This window comes from Balaenoptera ricei, chromosome 10, assembly GCF_028023285.1.
Source record: "Balaenoptera ricei isolate mBalRic1 chromosome 10, mBalRic1.hap2, whole genome shotgun sequence".
Classification (NCBI taxonomy): Eukaryota; Metazoa; Chordata; class Mammalia; order Artiodactyla; family Balaenopteridae; genus Balaenoptera; species Balaenoptera ricei.
The window spans coordinates 88,966,882-88,982,215 of NC_082648.1; the positions used below are offsets into that span (position 1 = coordinate 88,966,882).

Genomic DNA, 15,334 nt, shown 5'->3' on the forward strand with positions numbered 1-15,334 from the left:
GATATTACTGCACACTCAGTAGAATGGCTAAAATCAAAAAGACCCACAGCACTAAGTTCTGACAAGGATGTGGGACTCTCCTACTTTGCTGGTGGGAATGCAAAAGGGAACAGTCACTTTGAAGAAGACACAGTCTCATAGAGTGTCTTAGGTAGTTTTCCAAGATAAATGAAAACATTTGTTCATACAAAGACTTATATGCAAATATTCATTGCAGCATCATTCAGATTAGTTAAAAATTGGAAAGAGTGCCAATGTCCATCAACCAATGGATAGATAAATTGTAGGAAATTGATTATCATGGAATACTGCTCAGCATTATTTCTTCCAGAGTTTTAAATTTTTCCCCAAGAATGTCTTTATTAAATCCCTCAGGCAAGGTAGCACAAAGCCTGCTTGAAATGGAGGAGCGAAGAAGTAAAGAATACCAGAACAAGCACAATGAATATTTCAATAAATTACCATGCCGTTAATGTCAAAGTGTGCTTAAGAAATGCTACTGTTGTCACTGAGGAGGGGCACAAGGAGGGACTAGTAGAGGTGAAAAGGGAAGAAGAAAACAGGGAAGGCACCCAACAGTCACTGAGTGCCATGTCATCCTCTTCGGTGTTCTGTCCTTCGAGGCAGCTGCAGCTGCCTTCATTTTATAGGTGGAGAAAGTAGGGCTCAGAGGGGTGAAGTGACCTGCCGCAGGTCACACAGGTCCACCGGGTCTGTCTGAGCCCTCAGTCCAACTGGCAGTCTGGGAAGAGAAGAGAGGGGACCCTGGACCCACCGCCACTGCCTGGCTTCTGGCTTTTCAACCTTGGATCTGCCAGCACCAGCCCCGTGACCCTGGGTATGTCACTTTTCTCTGCCTCAGTTTTCTCCTCTGTAAATGAAGATAAGAATGGCCCCCACCTGGAGGCTTGTGGTGAGGGGAAATGCATAAAGCATTTTAGACACCATGTGAACGATGGCTCCCTCTGTGACCATGCTGGAACAGGGGTGCAGGGTGGGCAGGGGGGTGGACGAGACCATCTGACTGGGGCTGGAGGGCTTTGGGTCATCTGGATAGGAGTTTGGGTGGTGACCAGGGACCCCCAGTTAAGAAATCCTGGAGAGGGATGAGAAGTTTGGGGAGCTGATTTCTGGGCTGCGCGTGGAGACGGGGAGGGTGGTTGAGGCCACCTAGAGGGCAGTCGGAGGGGGCTTGGGGTAGTGCCCAAGGGTCCGAGGGTCTGACAGACCTCCTTCCTCAGTAAGGGAGGGAGAGGAGTCTCTTGGGCCTGAACTGGGTGGAAGGGCAAAGGCAGCATCAGAAAGTGAAACAGAATAATAGCGCCTCTTTCTTCCCTCCTTCCTCTCCTTCCTCCCCTATTTTCTTCCCTCCCTCTCTCCTTTCCTCCCTCTTTCTCTATTGCTTCTTCTGTCCTTTCTTTCGTCCCCACCTTGTTCTGAAAGGCCAGGGAAGAAGAGCCTCGCTCAGAGCCATGTCATGAGTAACCCACTTGTGTCCTTGTGGTTTACCTACCTGAAGAAGAGTTGTACCCTAAGATCTCCACATGCTGTGGGCACATGGTTTCTGATTCAACTCCACAAATATTTACTGTGCTCTGGTTAACTGAGTGTACTTTGTGCTGGAGGTGCCAGAGAGATGCAAACAGGCAAAGCCCATCCTGGGAGGAGTCAGTCTGGTGCCCCTGGCTGATGTTGGCCCAAGACATGCCCCCCCTTCCCCAAGGATGCAAAAGAGCTCTCTGTCTACCAGTGCCCTAGGCCCATATCTCTCTCCAACAAAGTGCAGAAACTGGCGCCAGTTCTGCAAGATCTGAACAAGACAGTACATTGAAGGCATCATCTACAGGAACGAGGTAGAGCTCAGCCTGCAGGTATTGGCGGGCTTGGTAAATATCTGTCGGTTCACTGCTGATGGCAGACACAAGCCGGAATTCTGATTTTGCATCAGTCTCTTCCTCTCCTCTGAATTTTCCAAGATCATCCACACACATAGAACTTTCTCCTCAACACCGTGTTCAGGGGCCACGCCAGGTTTTGAAATAGACCCCAGATTCATTTGTATGTTGTTTCACTTGGAGAGTAAGATTCATGCCTCACAATCAACCAAGGTTTATTAGCCAGGCCCCACGATGAGCCTGGTGTTGATGTGCAGAAACTCTTGGGGTAAAAGGGAATTTAGAAAAATGAAGGAAAATAAGGTCTGAGGAGGGATGAAGGGTTGCAGCCAGGAAGACTATTTCTTTTTTTTTTATAAATGTATTTATTTATTTATTTATGGCTGTCTTGGGTCTTCGTTGCTGCGCGCGAGCTTTCTCTAGTTGTGGTGAGCGGGGGCTACTCTTGGTTGTGGTGCGTGGGCTTCTCATTGCGGTGGCTTCTCTTGTTGCGGAGCACGGGCTCTAGGGTGCGCGGGCTTCAGTAGTTGTGGCACATGGGCTTTAGTAGTTGTGGCTCGCGGGTTCTAGAGCGCAGGCTCAGTAGTTGTGACACACGGGCTTAGTTGCTCTGTGGAATGTGGGATCTTTCTGGACCAGGGCTTGAACCTGTGTGCCCTGCGTTGGCAGGTGGATTCTTAACCACTGCGCCACCAGGGAAGCCCCAGGAAGACTATTTCCCAAATGCTTTGGGCTCTCTGACTTCCTGGCCTGGATGGGATGTGGAACAGTGGGTGAGTAGTTCTGGTTGATACATGATGAGCAGAAGTGACACGTGCTCTTTCTAGGTTGGATCACTGAATTGTTGGGGTCAGACCTGCGAGAGACCCTCTTTCCTCAGGCACTGCAACCGGCCAAGTTCTAGGTGGGGGCTGCTTCGGCCTCATCCTGTACATGGTATTCCACATGTTCAGCTCCTCTGCTGACCCACGGCAGGCATGTGGTGGAGCGAGACCTAATCCCTGGTTGTTTTAAGACACTGAAGTTAGGGCTTGTTTGTTATTGCAGCATAACCTCACCTGTCCTGACTGCTACACTTGGAAAACAAAAAACTTGATTTGAGAGGCAGCCTTCCATTGACCTCTCTTCAAAATTCAAAATATCAAATCTCCTTTCTCCTCAGTCTTATCAGTCAACACTGTCCTTTATCTGGTCGATATTTATCATGTAGCATGCATAAAAGATACAACAAAGTTTTGTTAGGATAAGAATGGAAAGAAAGCAATGACTGTACTTGTGGTTGGGAAGTTTATTACTGTGTGATGAGGAGACAAGAAATAGAACTTTTCTCTCACCCCTAAGGGGCACAGAACAACAGAATCGCAGACCACTACCACTGACGGTGACCGTAGATTTTAGAGGGGATCTAATTTAACTTCCTAGCCCAAGAAGGCATCACCTCTCCATCTCAGATTTATTTTTACCTACCAGGTGCCAGTCGCTCTGCTGAGCACTAGAGAGAAACAGAGATGAATAAAACTCAGCTTAGTAGGTACAGTGACCCAGGAGGGGTTTGGACCTAGTGCTCAGAACACAGAGGAGGAAAGAGGCCACTTCTGGTGAGAAATCAGGGAAGGCTTCTTGGAAGAGGTGGTAGTTCACTTGTCAGAACCTTATCCCTCACTGTATGTTTGGGCCCATTCCTGACTGTGAGAATGCAGAAAGGTATGCTGGGCATGGTTCACCATCCTTCCTCACCAGGTGGGCCAACTCAACTCACCATGACCCACCAGGGATTAGGCTTCTGACCTCTCCCTTGGCCCTGAGACTTCCCAGACTGCCTTATGCGTGTCCAGGCTTTTGTCCAGGTACAGTGTGGTCTCTGCCCTGGCAGGCGAGGGACCAGTTGGGTGACCTGGGAGCAAATCCCAGCCTGCTCTATAAAACTAGGAGTTAAGCTCTTGGAGGAAGACGCGGTCGCTGTTGCTGCGGAGCCTTGGGCTTCCCGCTCCCGCTCCTGACTCACCGCTGTTCGCTCTCGCGGAGGAACAAGTCGGTCAGGAAGCCGCACCGCAGCCATGGCTTTTAAGGACACCGGAAAGACTCCCGTGGAGCCCGAGGTGGCGATCCACCGGATTAGGATCACTCTCACCAGTCGCAACGTGAAGTCGCTGGAGAAGGTGTGTGCCGACCTGATCAGAGGCGCGAAGGAGAAGAATCTCAAGGTGAAGGGGCCGGTGCGGATGCCCACCAAGACCCTGAGAATAACGACGAGGAAAACGCCCTGCGGGGAAGGTTCTAAGACTTGGGACCGTTTCCAGATGAGGATCCACAAGCGCCTCATCGACCTGCACAGCCCTTCCGAGATCGTCAAGCAGATCACTTCCATCAGCATTGAGCCGGGAGTCGAGGTGGAAGTCACCATCGCAGATGCTTGAGCCAGCGGCTCTAATAAATTGATAATCGGCAAAAAAAAAAAAAAAAAAAAACAAAAAAAAAAAAAAACTAGGAGTTAAATGAGAGCCTGCTGTTCTAGGCCAAACACTGCAAGTGCCCATCTAGTCATGCTCCCTGCGGGGAATCCCTGCCTTGGTCAAGGATGGACAGGTAGGTGGGTAAGGGCAGCTCCCATCCCTGATCTCCCGTGGGGGGGAATCACTGGAGAATGACTTTGTACTGGATCTTGTTCAGCTCGGCTGCTTTAGTAAGCAGCTCATTCACAAGTGAGCACAAATTAATACAGTACAAACCGGCTACATAAATATCGTGCTATAATTGATTGTCTTCTGTAATCAAAGGCAAGGCTGCTGACTTTGTTACTTTCCCTGCTTAGCAACTGCTGGAGGAAGACTTTGCGTGGAAGGGAACTGAGGTTGTTGAGGTGGTTTTTGCTGCAGGTATCTGTTTGCAAATTGTGTCTCTGATGTATTGAGAGGATAAGGCCCATTACATTCAGATTCAATAAGTATCAAATGCCTGCTGTGTGAGAGGTATAGAAAGACCCATTATCTTATTTCATCACTAATTGCGTTAATAGTAGTAAAGATCTGATAATGTGTGCAAAACTTATTGTAGTCTTTACAGTAACTTTTTTTCCTGGTATATATTATCGTTGGAATTTAAATAACCCTTTAGATCTTCCATTCTAGGTAGCTTGATAAGTGGACTATAGGAACCGATTTTCTCCAGCTAGTACTAGGTAGGTGAGACAGTGATCTCTGCACTGTTTACCTGCATCCAGTTTGACTGCTAAACAATCTAAACACATGGAACTGGAATTTTTAAGTCACCTCACTCAACACAAGAAAGCAACGCCATCTTTCCATTTACCTGCCAACGCTAAGGCGGGCTTGGTTTTTTCCAGCAGTTGGTTGTACTGGGAGGAGTGACTTAGTGGGGGCATCCTCTCCCATCCACCCTTCTAAGACTCTGCCCTTTGGAGGATTTGGAGGGAGCTCTACCCTTTGGGAAATCAGGCTTCGAAAATCCACAAAACCCCTTTTGCCCTGTTGAGGTGGGGTGAGTGTCAGACTGCATAAATCCCGGGGAAAGCTCAGCTGTCTCCTGACCCCTGAGAATTACGCAGTTTTCCTAACCTTGACCTGAAGTCAGACGTCTTTAATTCCTTTCCAAAACGTCGCTCGTGGTGGGCTGTCGTTGGAAAGAAAAAACAAAACAAAACAAACAAACAAACAAAACCCTAAAAAACAAAACAAACCCCCCCCCCAAAAACCGCCCTATTCTGAGACTCGGGAAAAGGGCACTCGCTCCCTGGGGGCTGGGGACAACTTCCCGGCTACCCTGCCCAGGGATTTTAAATAATCGCGTACCGCCAGACCCCTTCGCGCTTCCAGTGCCCGACCCGCACCCCGCCACCTCCCTCTTCACAGGCCGGCAGGAGGGGGTGGCAGCACCGAGGCGATTTTATTCGTATTTTTTTCCTCCGGGTTTTGTCATAGAAACGCTGACACACAACCACCAGACTGCGGCCGGCCCGGCGGGGGACTCAGGGCTTTTGGGACCCTGCGGGAGCGCGGCGCGCACTCCGCGCTCCCCGGGAAACAGCTGGACGCGACCAAATCCCCGGTAGGGGCGGGGGGAGCGCGACGCTCCGCCCCGGCGCTCGGGTCCCTCCCTCCGCCCGGCTCTCCGCAGGCGCCCTCCCCTCGCCGGGGGCTGTGAGTTGCATTTGGTAAAACCCAGCCCCGGAATATGTGGATCTTTGGAGCGCAATGAAGTAGCCTTTGGAGAGGAGGGAGGGGGCCCGTCCGACAGCCACAGCGGCCAGAAAAGCGGCAGCGGCGGCGGCACCACCACTGCTCGCCCCCCAGCCGCCCGGCCCGCGAGGAGGCAGCGGCGGCCGCTGGCGGGGGCGGAGGCGGCGGCGGAGAGGCGAGGAGGAGCAGCGGGAGGAGCAAGAGCGCGCAGCCGGCGGGTCCACGCATCTCAGCACTTCCAGAGCAACTCCGGCGCCTTCCACACCCCTGCCCGGGGCTGGGGGCTCCGAGAGCGGCCGCGAAGCCAACCCTATCCTCCCTGCGAACCCTGCCCAGCCCTGCCCTGCGCCTCCCGGGCTCCGCTCCGCGCGGCGGGTTTCCCGCTCCTGCGCTCCGGGCGCGCCTCCCGGACGCCCGGGTCCCCGCAGCCAGGACAAAGCCATGAAGCCGGGGCTGCTGGAAGTGATGAGGATGAACAGAATTTGCCGGATGGTGCTGGCCACTTGCTTGGGATCCTTTATCCTGGTTATCTTCTATTTCCAAAGTATGTTGCACCCAGGTAGGGGGCGCGTTAGCGTGGTTTTGTTGGATATTTTCTGCTCTCTCGCGCTTTTGCTCCCTCGCTCGCTCCGCCTGCCTTCTGCCTCTTCCAACCTTACCTCTTCTCTGTGGGCCACCTCGGGGTTCCTTGCTGACCGAGTCCGCCCGGAAACCCGAGTCGGGATGGGGAGGAGGAGGAGGAAAGATGTGCTCTCTCTTCTTCTTCCTCCCGGCTCCAGGCTGGAGGATGAGACCCGAGGGGCGGTAGTTTTGTTTTGTTCTGTTTTCTTCTTTGTGTCTCTTGTCCGTCTGTCTGCGAGGTAGCAGGGCAAGGTAGAGGTTGTGGGAAGCTGCTGAGGGTGGAGGGTGGGTTTGAAGAGAACGAAACTCCTTCCCGGCTTCTGCCGAGGTCCGAGGATGAAAAAGGCGCCGGGAGCCAGCCGCCCGGCGCCCCAGCGCGCTGCCTCTTCCTGGTTGGGGGGCCGGGGGCGAAGGGTGCGCGCCCCGGCGAGGTTGCCAGTCCCCTCCGCGAGCTGGGGAGCCCGGAGCTAGGCTCCCACGTGTCCGGGGCTCGGCACCGCGCTGAGCAGGTGTAGGGAGAGGTTGGGTGCCCGGCACTGCCCCTCCACCAGGCTGCGGATGGGGTCCGGCGCCAGCTGTTTGCCCCGGGGTTCGGCTCCGGCTCCGCATTGACCTTGCGGCTTGTGCCCCGGGGCCTGCTCCCTCCCCGCAACCCCGCTCCCGACCCTGTGCTGGGGGACTCAGAGCTCCTGGGTCGCGCGCGCCACCGCAGTTTGGGAGGAAACTTTGGCCGGGTCCTGGGCTGACCGTCAGGTTGCATCCCCCACCTCCTGCGTTCCGAACCCCCCCGGGCCCGCCGGGCCGTGTGGGAATGAGCCCCCTCCCCGCAGTCCCCGGTGGCTTAGACAAGTTCCACACCTGAAATCTGCACTCGGGAAGGGACAAGGCTTGCTCCTTCCGAGGGGCGCGAAGGAAAGTTTGAGACCTGGGGAGGGAGGGACGACCTCGACCGTGGCGGCCCCGGGTTCGCAGCTCCGCTCTGGAGCCCAACAGGTAAAACCTTACAAAGAAGCTTCCGGGGCAACGGGAGTCTCCCCGTGGAGCCATGGTCCTCCACCCCAGCAGGCCCCCACTGGGCCACATCGGCTCCCAGATCCATTTTTCACGCCTCCGAGTTGCCTTTCTCAGTATAGTCACAGCAGTAACTTGCTTTTATAATTGCAAGGAGGGAGGTGCAAACACATTTCCTTCCAGGGCTGTAGGGTTGGTGTTTTCTTTTTGCCTCCCGCATTCTCCTTTCAGTGTGTGTCTAACCCAGACGCAGCCCCGAATTCATCTAACCTGCATTTGGGTCGACGGCATAAAGCTGTTCTTTCCGTCAAACAGGCAGGGCTGCCCGGTGCGGGATTCCTTGACAGCTCAGGGCAGAATGGCCTCTCTGCCCTGCTGGGCCTGGAGCAGTTGTTAAGGCGGCCACTTTGCCAAGAATATGGTCATATGGCCTGGCACTACCACATGTAACCTCAGGACACCAAGCCAGCCTTGTAAAGGGTGGCTTTTGTTTGCAGCTGGGTATTTTTAGTTTCATGTCAGCAAACTACAGCGGTGTTTGTCTCCTCACCCAAACCGGTGGTTGTGAAACTTCTAAGGGAATTTAAAAATGGACCTGGCTTGCCTGCCGGCTGCCAGGCGATGGTTGCGATGGGCAGGACCAGACAGACAGTGCCATCCCGGGCCAGATTCCCCTGGGGCGGGGTGGGGGGGCGGGGGCTGGAGACTGGGTGGTGTACAAATACACTGGTGCTCCAGCAGTTTAAACAAAGGGCCGAATGATTTGGTCTAGACACTACAGATGTGTTTAGGCCACTTAAAGTTTTGCCTGGACCGAACATGCCAGGTAATTCTCTGCAGAAATGCCTGGAACAGGGATGAATATTAGTCTCCGGCAGGAATGTACTTTAACTTCTCTGTACCTGTTAATTGTCCGGTGAGATACTAACTAGAAAGACTGCTACTATCCATGGTTTTCATGCATCCTGGGCTTTTCTTATCCTCTGTGAGAATTAGGAAATAACTGTCTAGCCAGAGATACCAGGAAGAAATTCCCAACTTGTAATTTGCACTTTGTGAAAATTTCCAGCTCCAGTTGGAACATTAAGTTGACTTGAAAGCAGTGGTGTTAGCTCCTTTCAGTCTGGCCTTTTGGAACCAGGGACAGAACCTTTTCCAAGGCTATGCTGATAAGGATCCTCTGCTCTCAACCTTGGCTTCCCTTCCGGGTCCCACTTCCTCCCCCAAAAATAGCATTTGTTGATTATTTGTGTCTATATGAACATGTTCTTCTGATACTTTCCCCCAGTCCATAGCAAAGACTACTTTCAATACATGCTATTGAATGTAGAACTGCAGGTAATTCAATTGAAAGGTCTTCCTTATTTTTTTTTTGGCCACGTGACAGGCATGTGGGATCTTAGTTCCCCAACCAGGGATCGAACCTGCGCCCCCTGCAGTGGAAGCGTGGAATCTTAACCACGGGACCGCCAGGGAAGTCCCGAAAGGTTTTCCTTATTTTGAATTACATATGGTTCCATGAAAACTCCATGTCAGTGTCAATGGGACATAAAAATATGCTTTGAAATTCATATTAAACATTTACCCCCCCCCCATTTTATTAAACTACACTGTTGATGACAGCTGATGCTATATCTTTTTCCTACCGCTTTGCATTTCCTTAAAAGTTAGCTGCTCTTTGGTTCTCCGAAGGATTTAGGGTAATGATAGCTGATCCTTTAGCCTGGCTCTGCAGTTTCTGTTTCTCCAGATCACTCAGGGAGAGGCAGAAGGGACCACAGCATGGCACAGATTGTGTTGCTAAAAATTTGGAGCCCTCTGGCAGGAGGGCTATTTCTATTTCTATCTGAAATAGCAAAGTAGTATTCAAAAAAGAAATGGATTCCTGGCTTCGTTGATGGCTAGAGAATACCTGGAATGTGTGAGGAGAGAGAGAAAGAATAAAAGGAGACAGCTGGCAGGGTGGGGGGGGCGTGGCGCTGGCTGTCTCTCCCTCTGATTCTAATCTAGGGTTCATTGTCTTCTGTACTTTTCTAATATATAAACTTGAGTAATTGATCTTTAATTTGGTTGGAGGGTTCAGCAGAAGTGGGCCTTGTCAGTAAAGGCAGTTTTCTTTAGAGCTTTGACACTCTGAGTTAATAGTCTTAGGGCAGGGACTGGGTTTTAGACCCCATTCTAACCCCAGTGTTTGGCACAGTGCCTGGTACATAATAGTTTCTCAATAAAATATTTGCTGGATGAATGCATGAAGTGGCTAGACTCTAGGAGACCTGCTTCTCCAGTTTCTGGGAAGGTTACATTAAACCTTGCCAAGAATACCTGGTCAGTAAGTCTGGCTCTCTAGGAGGAATGTGGAACACCGGGGACAAGGTCTGGACACTTCTCTGCCCTCCTGGCCTCTGAGATCCCCCGAGTCATGGATCAGGTTTAAGCTCATCATGCGCCAGACAGGAGCATTCCCCATGGCCTAGATTTGCTGCCCTGAAGTGTGAGGCGGTGAGACACTGCTTGGGTGTCCTGGGTACTGGGGAGGCTTGGCCTCATTTAGCCACTGACCTATAGAACCCCATCTGCAGGGGACACCTTCTGTGGGCGTGAACCGCTCCTGATGTCGGTGAGAATGGAGCTCCATGCCTGTGGTTTCTGCACAGGTTTGACTCCATCAGCGATCATGTCCTGTGAAAGTGCCTCCCGAGCATTGACGTGGCTTGCATACCTGCCGAGACCATACCTGCCCCAGATGGCTGGCCTCTGATGGAGCTGCGTTGGGCCAGGCAGAGCTGAGAGGCCGCCAGGCTGCATTTGTGCTGAGTGTGTGAAGGCAGCTCCTCTGAACCTTCCCTTTGTGTTACTCCGTAGGGTTGTGGTTTTGTTTGAAAGCTCCTGTTCATAGGAGAGAAGCCTGCGGAGAAAGCCTTTTTTTCTCTCTTGCTCTTCCTCTCTCTCTTTTTTTTTTTCCTTTTGCGATATGTTTACTTTCATTGTCGCTTGGGATTTCTTTGCCTTGCTTGAATGTATTGAAAGATTATACCCTTTATTTAAAGAGTTCTTGGGTTACCCCTTTGTAGTTCACTTGATTAGATTGGATGTGAAATGCTCTTGGGTTATAATTTTAATTTAATTATAAACGTAATATGTGCTCATTTGAGAAAATTTAGGAAGTACAGAAGAAAAACAATCATCCATTAATCTACGACCCAGAGGCAATGGGTACTTTTTTTCTGTATATTATGGAATATATATATTAAAAAAAATTTGAGATCACATCCTGGATTTTGTACCTTGTTTGATAGATAATATGTATTTTAGACAAATACATCATTATGGTCATTATGGTGACCAGTTATTAAGTTTAAAGACAGAAAATTTAACCACAAACTTTTAAATTTATAGAGTTGCATATACCTCTCACCTTCCATCCCCACCCCTTTGCAGGATGTCAGTTTGGTATCATGTCTTTTTTTTTTTTTTTTTCCCCTGCATGTATTTAATTTTAAAGAATCTTTTTGCTGATACATGAAATGAATTTGGAGTTATACCAGTTCATAGGGACTGTTCTTTTATATCTGACATCTTTATCCTTTGAAAAGTTGTCAAGAAGGTCTCAAATATGACACTGTTTTAAATCCTGGAAACAGCATTAAATGACTGAAAGATAAGATGTTTCTAGCATGGGGTCTCCCCTTGGTGGTTTAAATGTTTGCACCTCAATGGGGAATTTCATAGTTGCACAAAGATAAGACAGATACACTTAGGCAGTTTCCTTCCACAGTTATAGCTGCTGTCCAGGAGTCTTCATTTCGTTGCCTCTGAAATAAAAGTGGTGATTGGGCACCAGAAAAAGAGTGGTTGGGGTACTTCCGATGGGTGAGGGGTGGGAGAATCCACCCTCCAGCAGAGGCTGCTGTTTGTATTTATCTGGATGAAAAGTCATTTTGCTTATGACGAGCTCTGTGGGCAACAGCCATTTAAAAACAGGAAATCAAAGGCTTACAAGCATGGGTACCACCCTTTCCCTTCTTAAACCCACGAAAAGGACAAAGCTCTTCTTAATCTGGGGACGGTGAGTGGAAAGACTTTCGTGAAAGTCACGGCTGCTTGTAAGGTCAGAGTCTGAGACAAAACAGAAGTTGTTTTACATACTCATTTTCACTTTTTAGTTTTTCTTCTCTTGACTTTTGAGACCCCATCTTTATCACTGGTGAAGAGGGAGGCAGTTCTGCCTCTGACATCATTGAATAATCTGATCTGTCCATTAAAAATTCCTAGAATTTGTAATTTGATGCATCTCACACCAGATGTGATTGATCAGAAAGTAAGAGTGGAGTTGCTTTTTCTTTCTCTCTGTCTCTCCTCTACTCTGTGTGGGGTATTGTTCTAGGCACTGGGGATGCAATGAAATATTATTTTTGCCCTCATGAAACTTACATTCTAGTGGGATAGGCAGGCTTTAAGGAAATGCAGAAGTCACATAGGTGCCACATCAGATGGTGTGAAGAGAGAAAAACAAAGCAGGGGAGATGAATGAGGGATGTGAGAGGCCAGGCTTGCAATTTAATATAGAGGACGTTACGGGATGTCGCTGACAAGACGACTGGACCACAGAGACTGGAAGGAAGTGAAGGAGCTGACCACGTGTCCGCCCAGTCCCAGGCAGAATGTTCCGGGCAGAGAGCAGCACAGGTCTGTGCCCTGCGGCAGGACCATGCCTGACAGGCAGCTCTGAGTGTCTGGAGCAGAGGGAGGAAGAAGCTGAGACTAGGAGGTGGAGAGAGATTGTGTGGGCCTTGGCCGTGACTGGGGACAGGATGGGAAGCCCTGGAAGAGTTTGGGCCGAGGACTCTTGGGGGATGGGGCACAACAGGGGTGGATGAACCGAGGCCTCTTGCTTGCGCTTCTGTGTTTATCTTCAGCAGCCCTTGGGTGCACTTGGGTGAAGTGGTTACCATGTAAATCCCACTTCCCCTCCACCACCCCCCCACAAACTAGACCACCCCGTTGTCAATTTTTTTAAAGCAGTACAAATCAGAAAAAAAAAAAAAAAGATTTGACAGGAATTTTAACTGAGCTTGTGTTGGGAAATTCTTAAAATGTTCCGGGTGTGATCTACGGCATTCATAGATGAGAACAGCCATCAACAGCCGCTGACTTATGGAAGCACTCAGGAAAAGTAGAGATTGAATGGATTGATGATTTGGGAGTGAAAGACCCAGGTCCTACTGTGGGCATTCTGCCTAACCCTATGAATTATTATGTTTTATCAATTCTAAAACACTCATTTTTTTCCCCACATTTTCCTTTTTATGAAATTTGATGTGTTGTAATTGATAGTATCTTAGCACTGTGCTGACCTTTAACGGAGAGCCTTTTTTTTTCTCGGAGGAACATAAAGTGGCAGTGTCTTACAGTTGATGGCTTCGGACCCACCTCTGTAAATCGTGAAAGTACTTTTTGTAACCCATGGTGCACTCCATAACCTCAGTCAGGTGATGAAAAATGGCACTCAGGCTGCAACTGAGGGCCTGGAGGTACCTGATTAGCCCTGATCACCTGCTTCATACAGGCTTTGCCGGCGTGCAGGCCTTTGAGTCTTTTCTGCTGTGCCTGGGAAATTTGCACCTATTTTCAGAGCCTCAGGGCTTGCAGTTAGCATGTCTCTCTGGTTAACTGATGAGGTTGGTAAGAGTCAGAATGGGGACGTGGGGGAGTGAGTTATTTAATGTGGGGCTCAAACCTGGAAGTTCACAGAGAAATAGACCTCGTGATGTTTCTTGAGGAAAATGTCACTGATGTGGATTTTTACTTTCTTTCGAGGCCACTGAACGCCCATGGCCTTCGTCATTTCTCTTCTCTAGCCCTTTTAGAAATGGGTAGTAGTTATTTGTTTACTTGTACATCTCCACATTTTGAGGAACCTCTACCAGGTTCCTCTTTATAGCCTCTAAGGTCGGCCCAGAGGTGCTTAGGAAGCATTTAAAGAGTAAATAAGTGATTGGCAAAGACGTCTCTTCTGCCCCGTTGCCCACCTCACCAATATGCGTGTGGCCCAGAGGGAAGAGCCAGGTTGGTTTGCTGTATCCAAATAGCTTCTGGTGCGGTCTTGTTTTATTTGTCTCCCAAACCTCTTTGCTCCTGGTTTGCTAGGATTCAGTCAGGCTTCGGGGCAGGAACTAGAAAGCGGTCTAGGTATTTTAAGCAGAAAAGTATTTAATGGAGGGAATCTGGTCCTTACCAAATTGTTGGGAAGGCTGGAGACATAGAGCTGTCGGCTGGACCTCCATGAATGAGTCTCAGCTAATAGTAGTAGTATACGTAACAACATATAGGCAAACATATATTGGCACGGCTGCTCAAAAAAACTGACCCACTAAGTGTGCTACCACTTCTGAGACTGTCTCTGGAACTACTGAATCCAAGAACAAACTAATGACACTGAGAACCTGGGATCAGAAATCTCAGTTGCAGAATCGGGGTGCTTCCCCCACTGCAGCCACCTCTCGACACCCAGAAAGCCATAGGGTGGTCCCTTCCATGCTGTTGCAGAAAAAACCCTCACATCCCCGTCCCCGGGAGGGTGAAAACAACCCAAAAGGCAGGAAGGTGTCCTCTTTCTAAATCTGAAGTGAGTGCTTCTATTTGGGGGAGTCAGACTCACATTCAGAACCCTAGCTTCAAGGAAGCCTGGGAAACACAGCTTTTAAATCAATAGCCGCTGCGGTATAGAAAGACCTTCTAGAAGGGGGTGGAATGGATGGTGAGCCGACATCCAGAGTACTCACCACACCCTGTTGGTAAAACATATGTGAGCAGCCATCCCCCACATATTTTGTTTATAGCAAGTGTATACATATCACTCCCATTATCTAAATATGTAGGATAAGGATATTTCTAAGTTTCTAACAATAGTGATCGTAAATCCACATGTTCATTACCATCTGGGAAGTTCTGTTATCTAACTCCCAGTCAACTCCAAGTCTCTCATCCTTTTTGCCTTGTGATATGGCATACAAGACTCTGGGAGAGAGAGGAATGCCATTTTCCTGTGTGCGTGCATTGTGAGTATTATCTCCAAGCTGTAGTTTCTTTCTTTCTTTCTTTTTTTTTTTAACTTGGCCACGCCGAGCGGCTTGCGGGATCTTAGTTCCCTGATCAGGGATTGAACCTGCGCCTCGGCAGTGAAAGCACCACGTCCTAACCACTGGACTGCCAGGGAATGCCCTCCAGGCTGTAGTTTCTTGACTGGGATCTCTTTAAGCCTCTATTCCATTTTATGAGGATTAGTTTAGGTGAAAGTAGATAATATAATCTGTAAATCTACTTACGATTCAGTTATAAATGGTGATCCATCAAAATATGCTGAGAGCAGTGGGGTGACTGAGTTCCTTTGTCCTTCTTCCGTCTCCCTCCTCAGGATGCCTGAGTTTCGTAAATGGCATGTAACTTGCTATGACAGTTTAGATGGGGGTGTTTGTTTCGATTAATATTTAACATGAATTCATATTTTTAACATTAAATTTCTTTTTCTAGAGTCAATGAAAATGGAAGGCCTGATGTTTCCTTCCCAGGCCCCTTTGTGCTAGATCGAATGTCCACTGGACTTTGGGACCC

General features: G+C 49.4%; 2 protein-coding genes and 1 pseudogene across 5 annotated transcripts in view; 2 read left to right on the plus strand and 1 right to left on the minus strand.

Moving 5' to 3' along the window:
- The first annotated feature begins 3,818 nt into the window (after positions 1-3,818).
- Positions 3,819-4,358, plus strand: LOC132372679 (small ribosomal subunit protein uS10). Its single transcript, XM_059934804.1, has one exon. The coding sequence runs from the start codon at positions 3,953-3,955 to the stop codon at positions 4,310-4,312; it is 360 nt and encodes a 119-aa protein (XP_059790787.1). The 5' UTR covers positions 3,819-3,952; the 3' UTR covers positions 4,313-4,358.
- A 1,781-nt stretch (positions 4,359-6,139) lies between these two features.
- The window catches only part of CHST11 (carbohydrate sulfotransferase 11), a 279,870-nt gene continuing 270,675 nt past the window's right edge, over positions 6,140-15,334 (plus strand). For 2 of the 4 annotated variants that reach the window (XM_059934806.1, XM_059934809.1), the window contains exon 1: positions 6,140-6,650. In XM_059934806.1, the coding sequence (XP_059790789.1) occupies positions 6,533-6,650 (118 nt within the window). In that variant the 5' untranslated portion in view covers positions 6,140-6,532. The remainder of the gene's footprint in view (positions 6,651-15,334) is intronic. The other 2 variants (XM_059934808.1, XM_059934810.1) reach the window with 1 other exon arrangement.
- The window catches only part of LOC132372801 (prostacyclin synthase-like), a 107,345-nt pseudogene continuing 104,306 nt past the window's right edge, over positions 12,296-15,334 (minus strand).

Coding starts and splice junctions, on each gene's coding strand:
- LOC132372679 (XM_059934804.1), top strand. CDS start 3,953: ATGGCTTTTAAGGACACCGGAAAGACTCCCGTGGAGCCCGAGGTGGCG.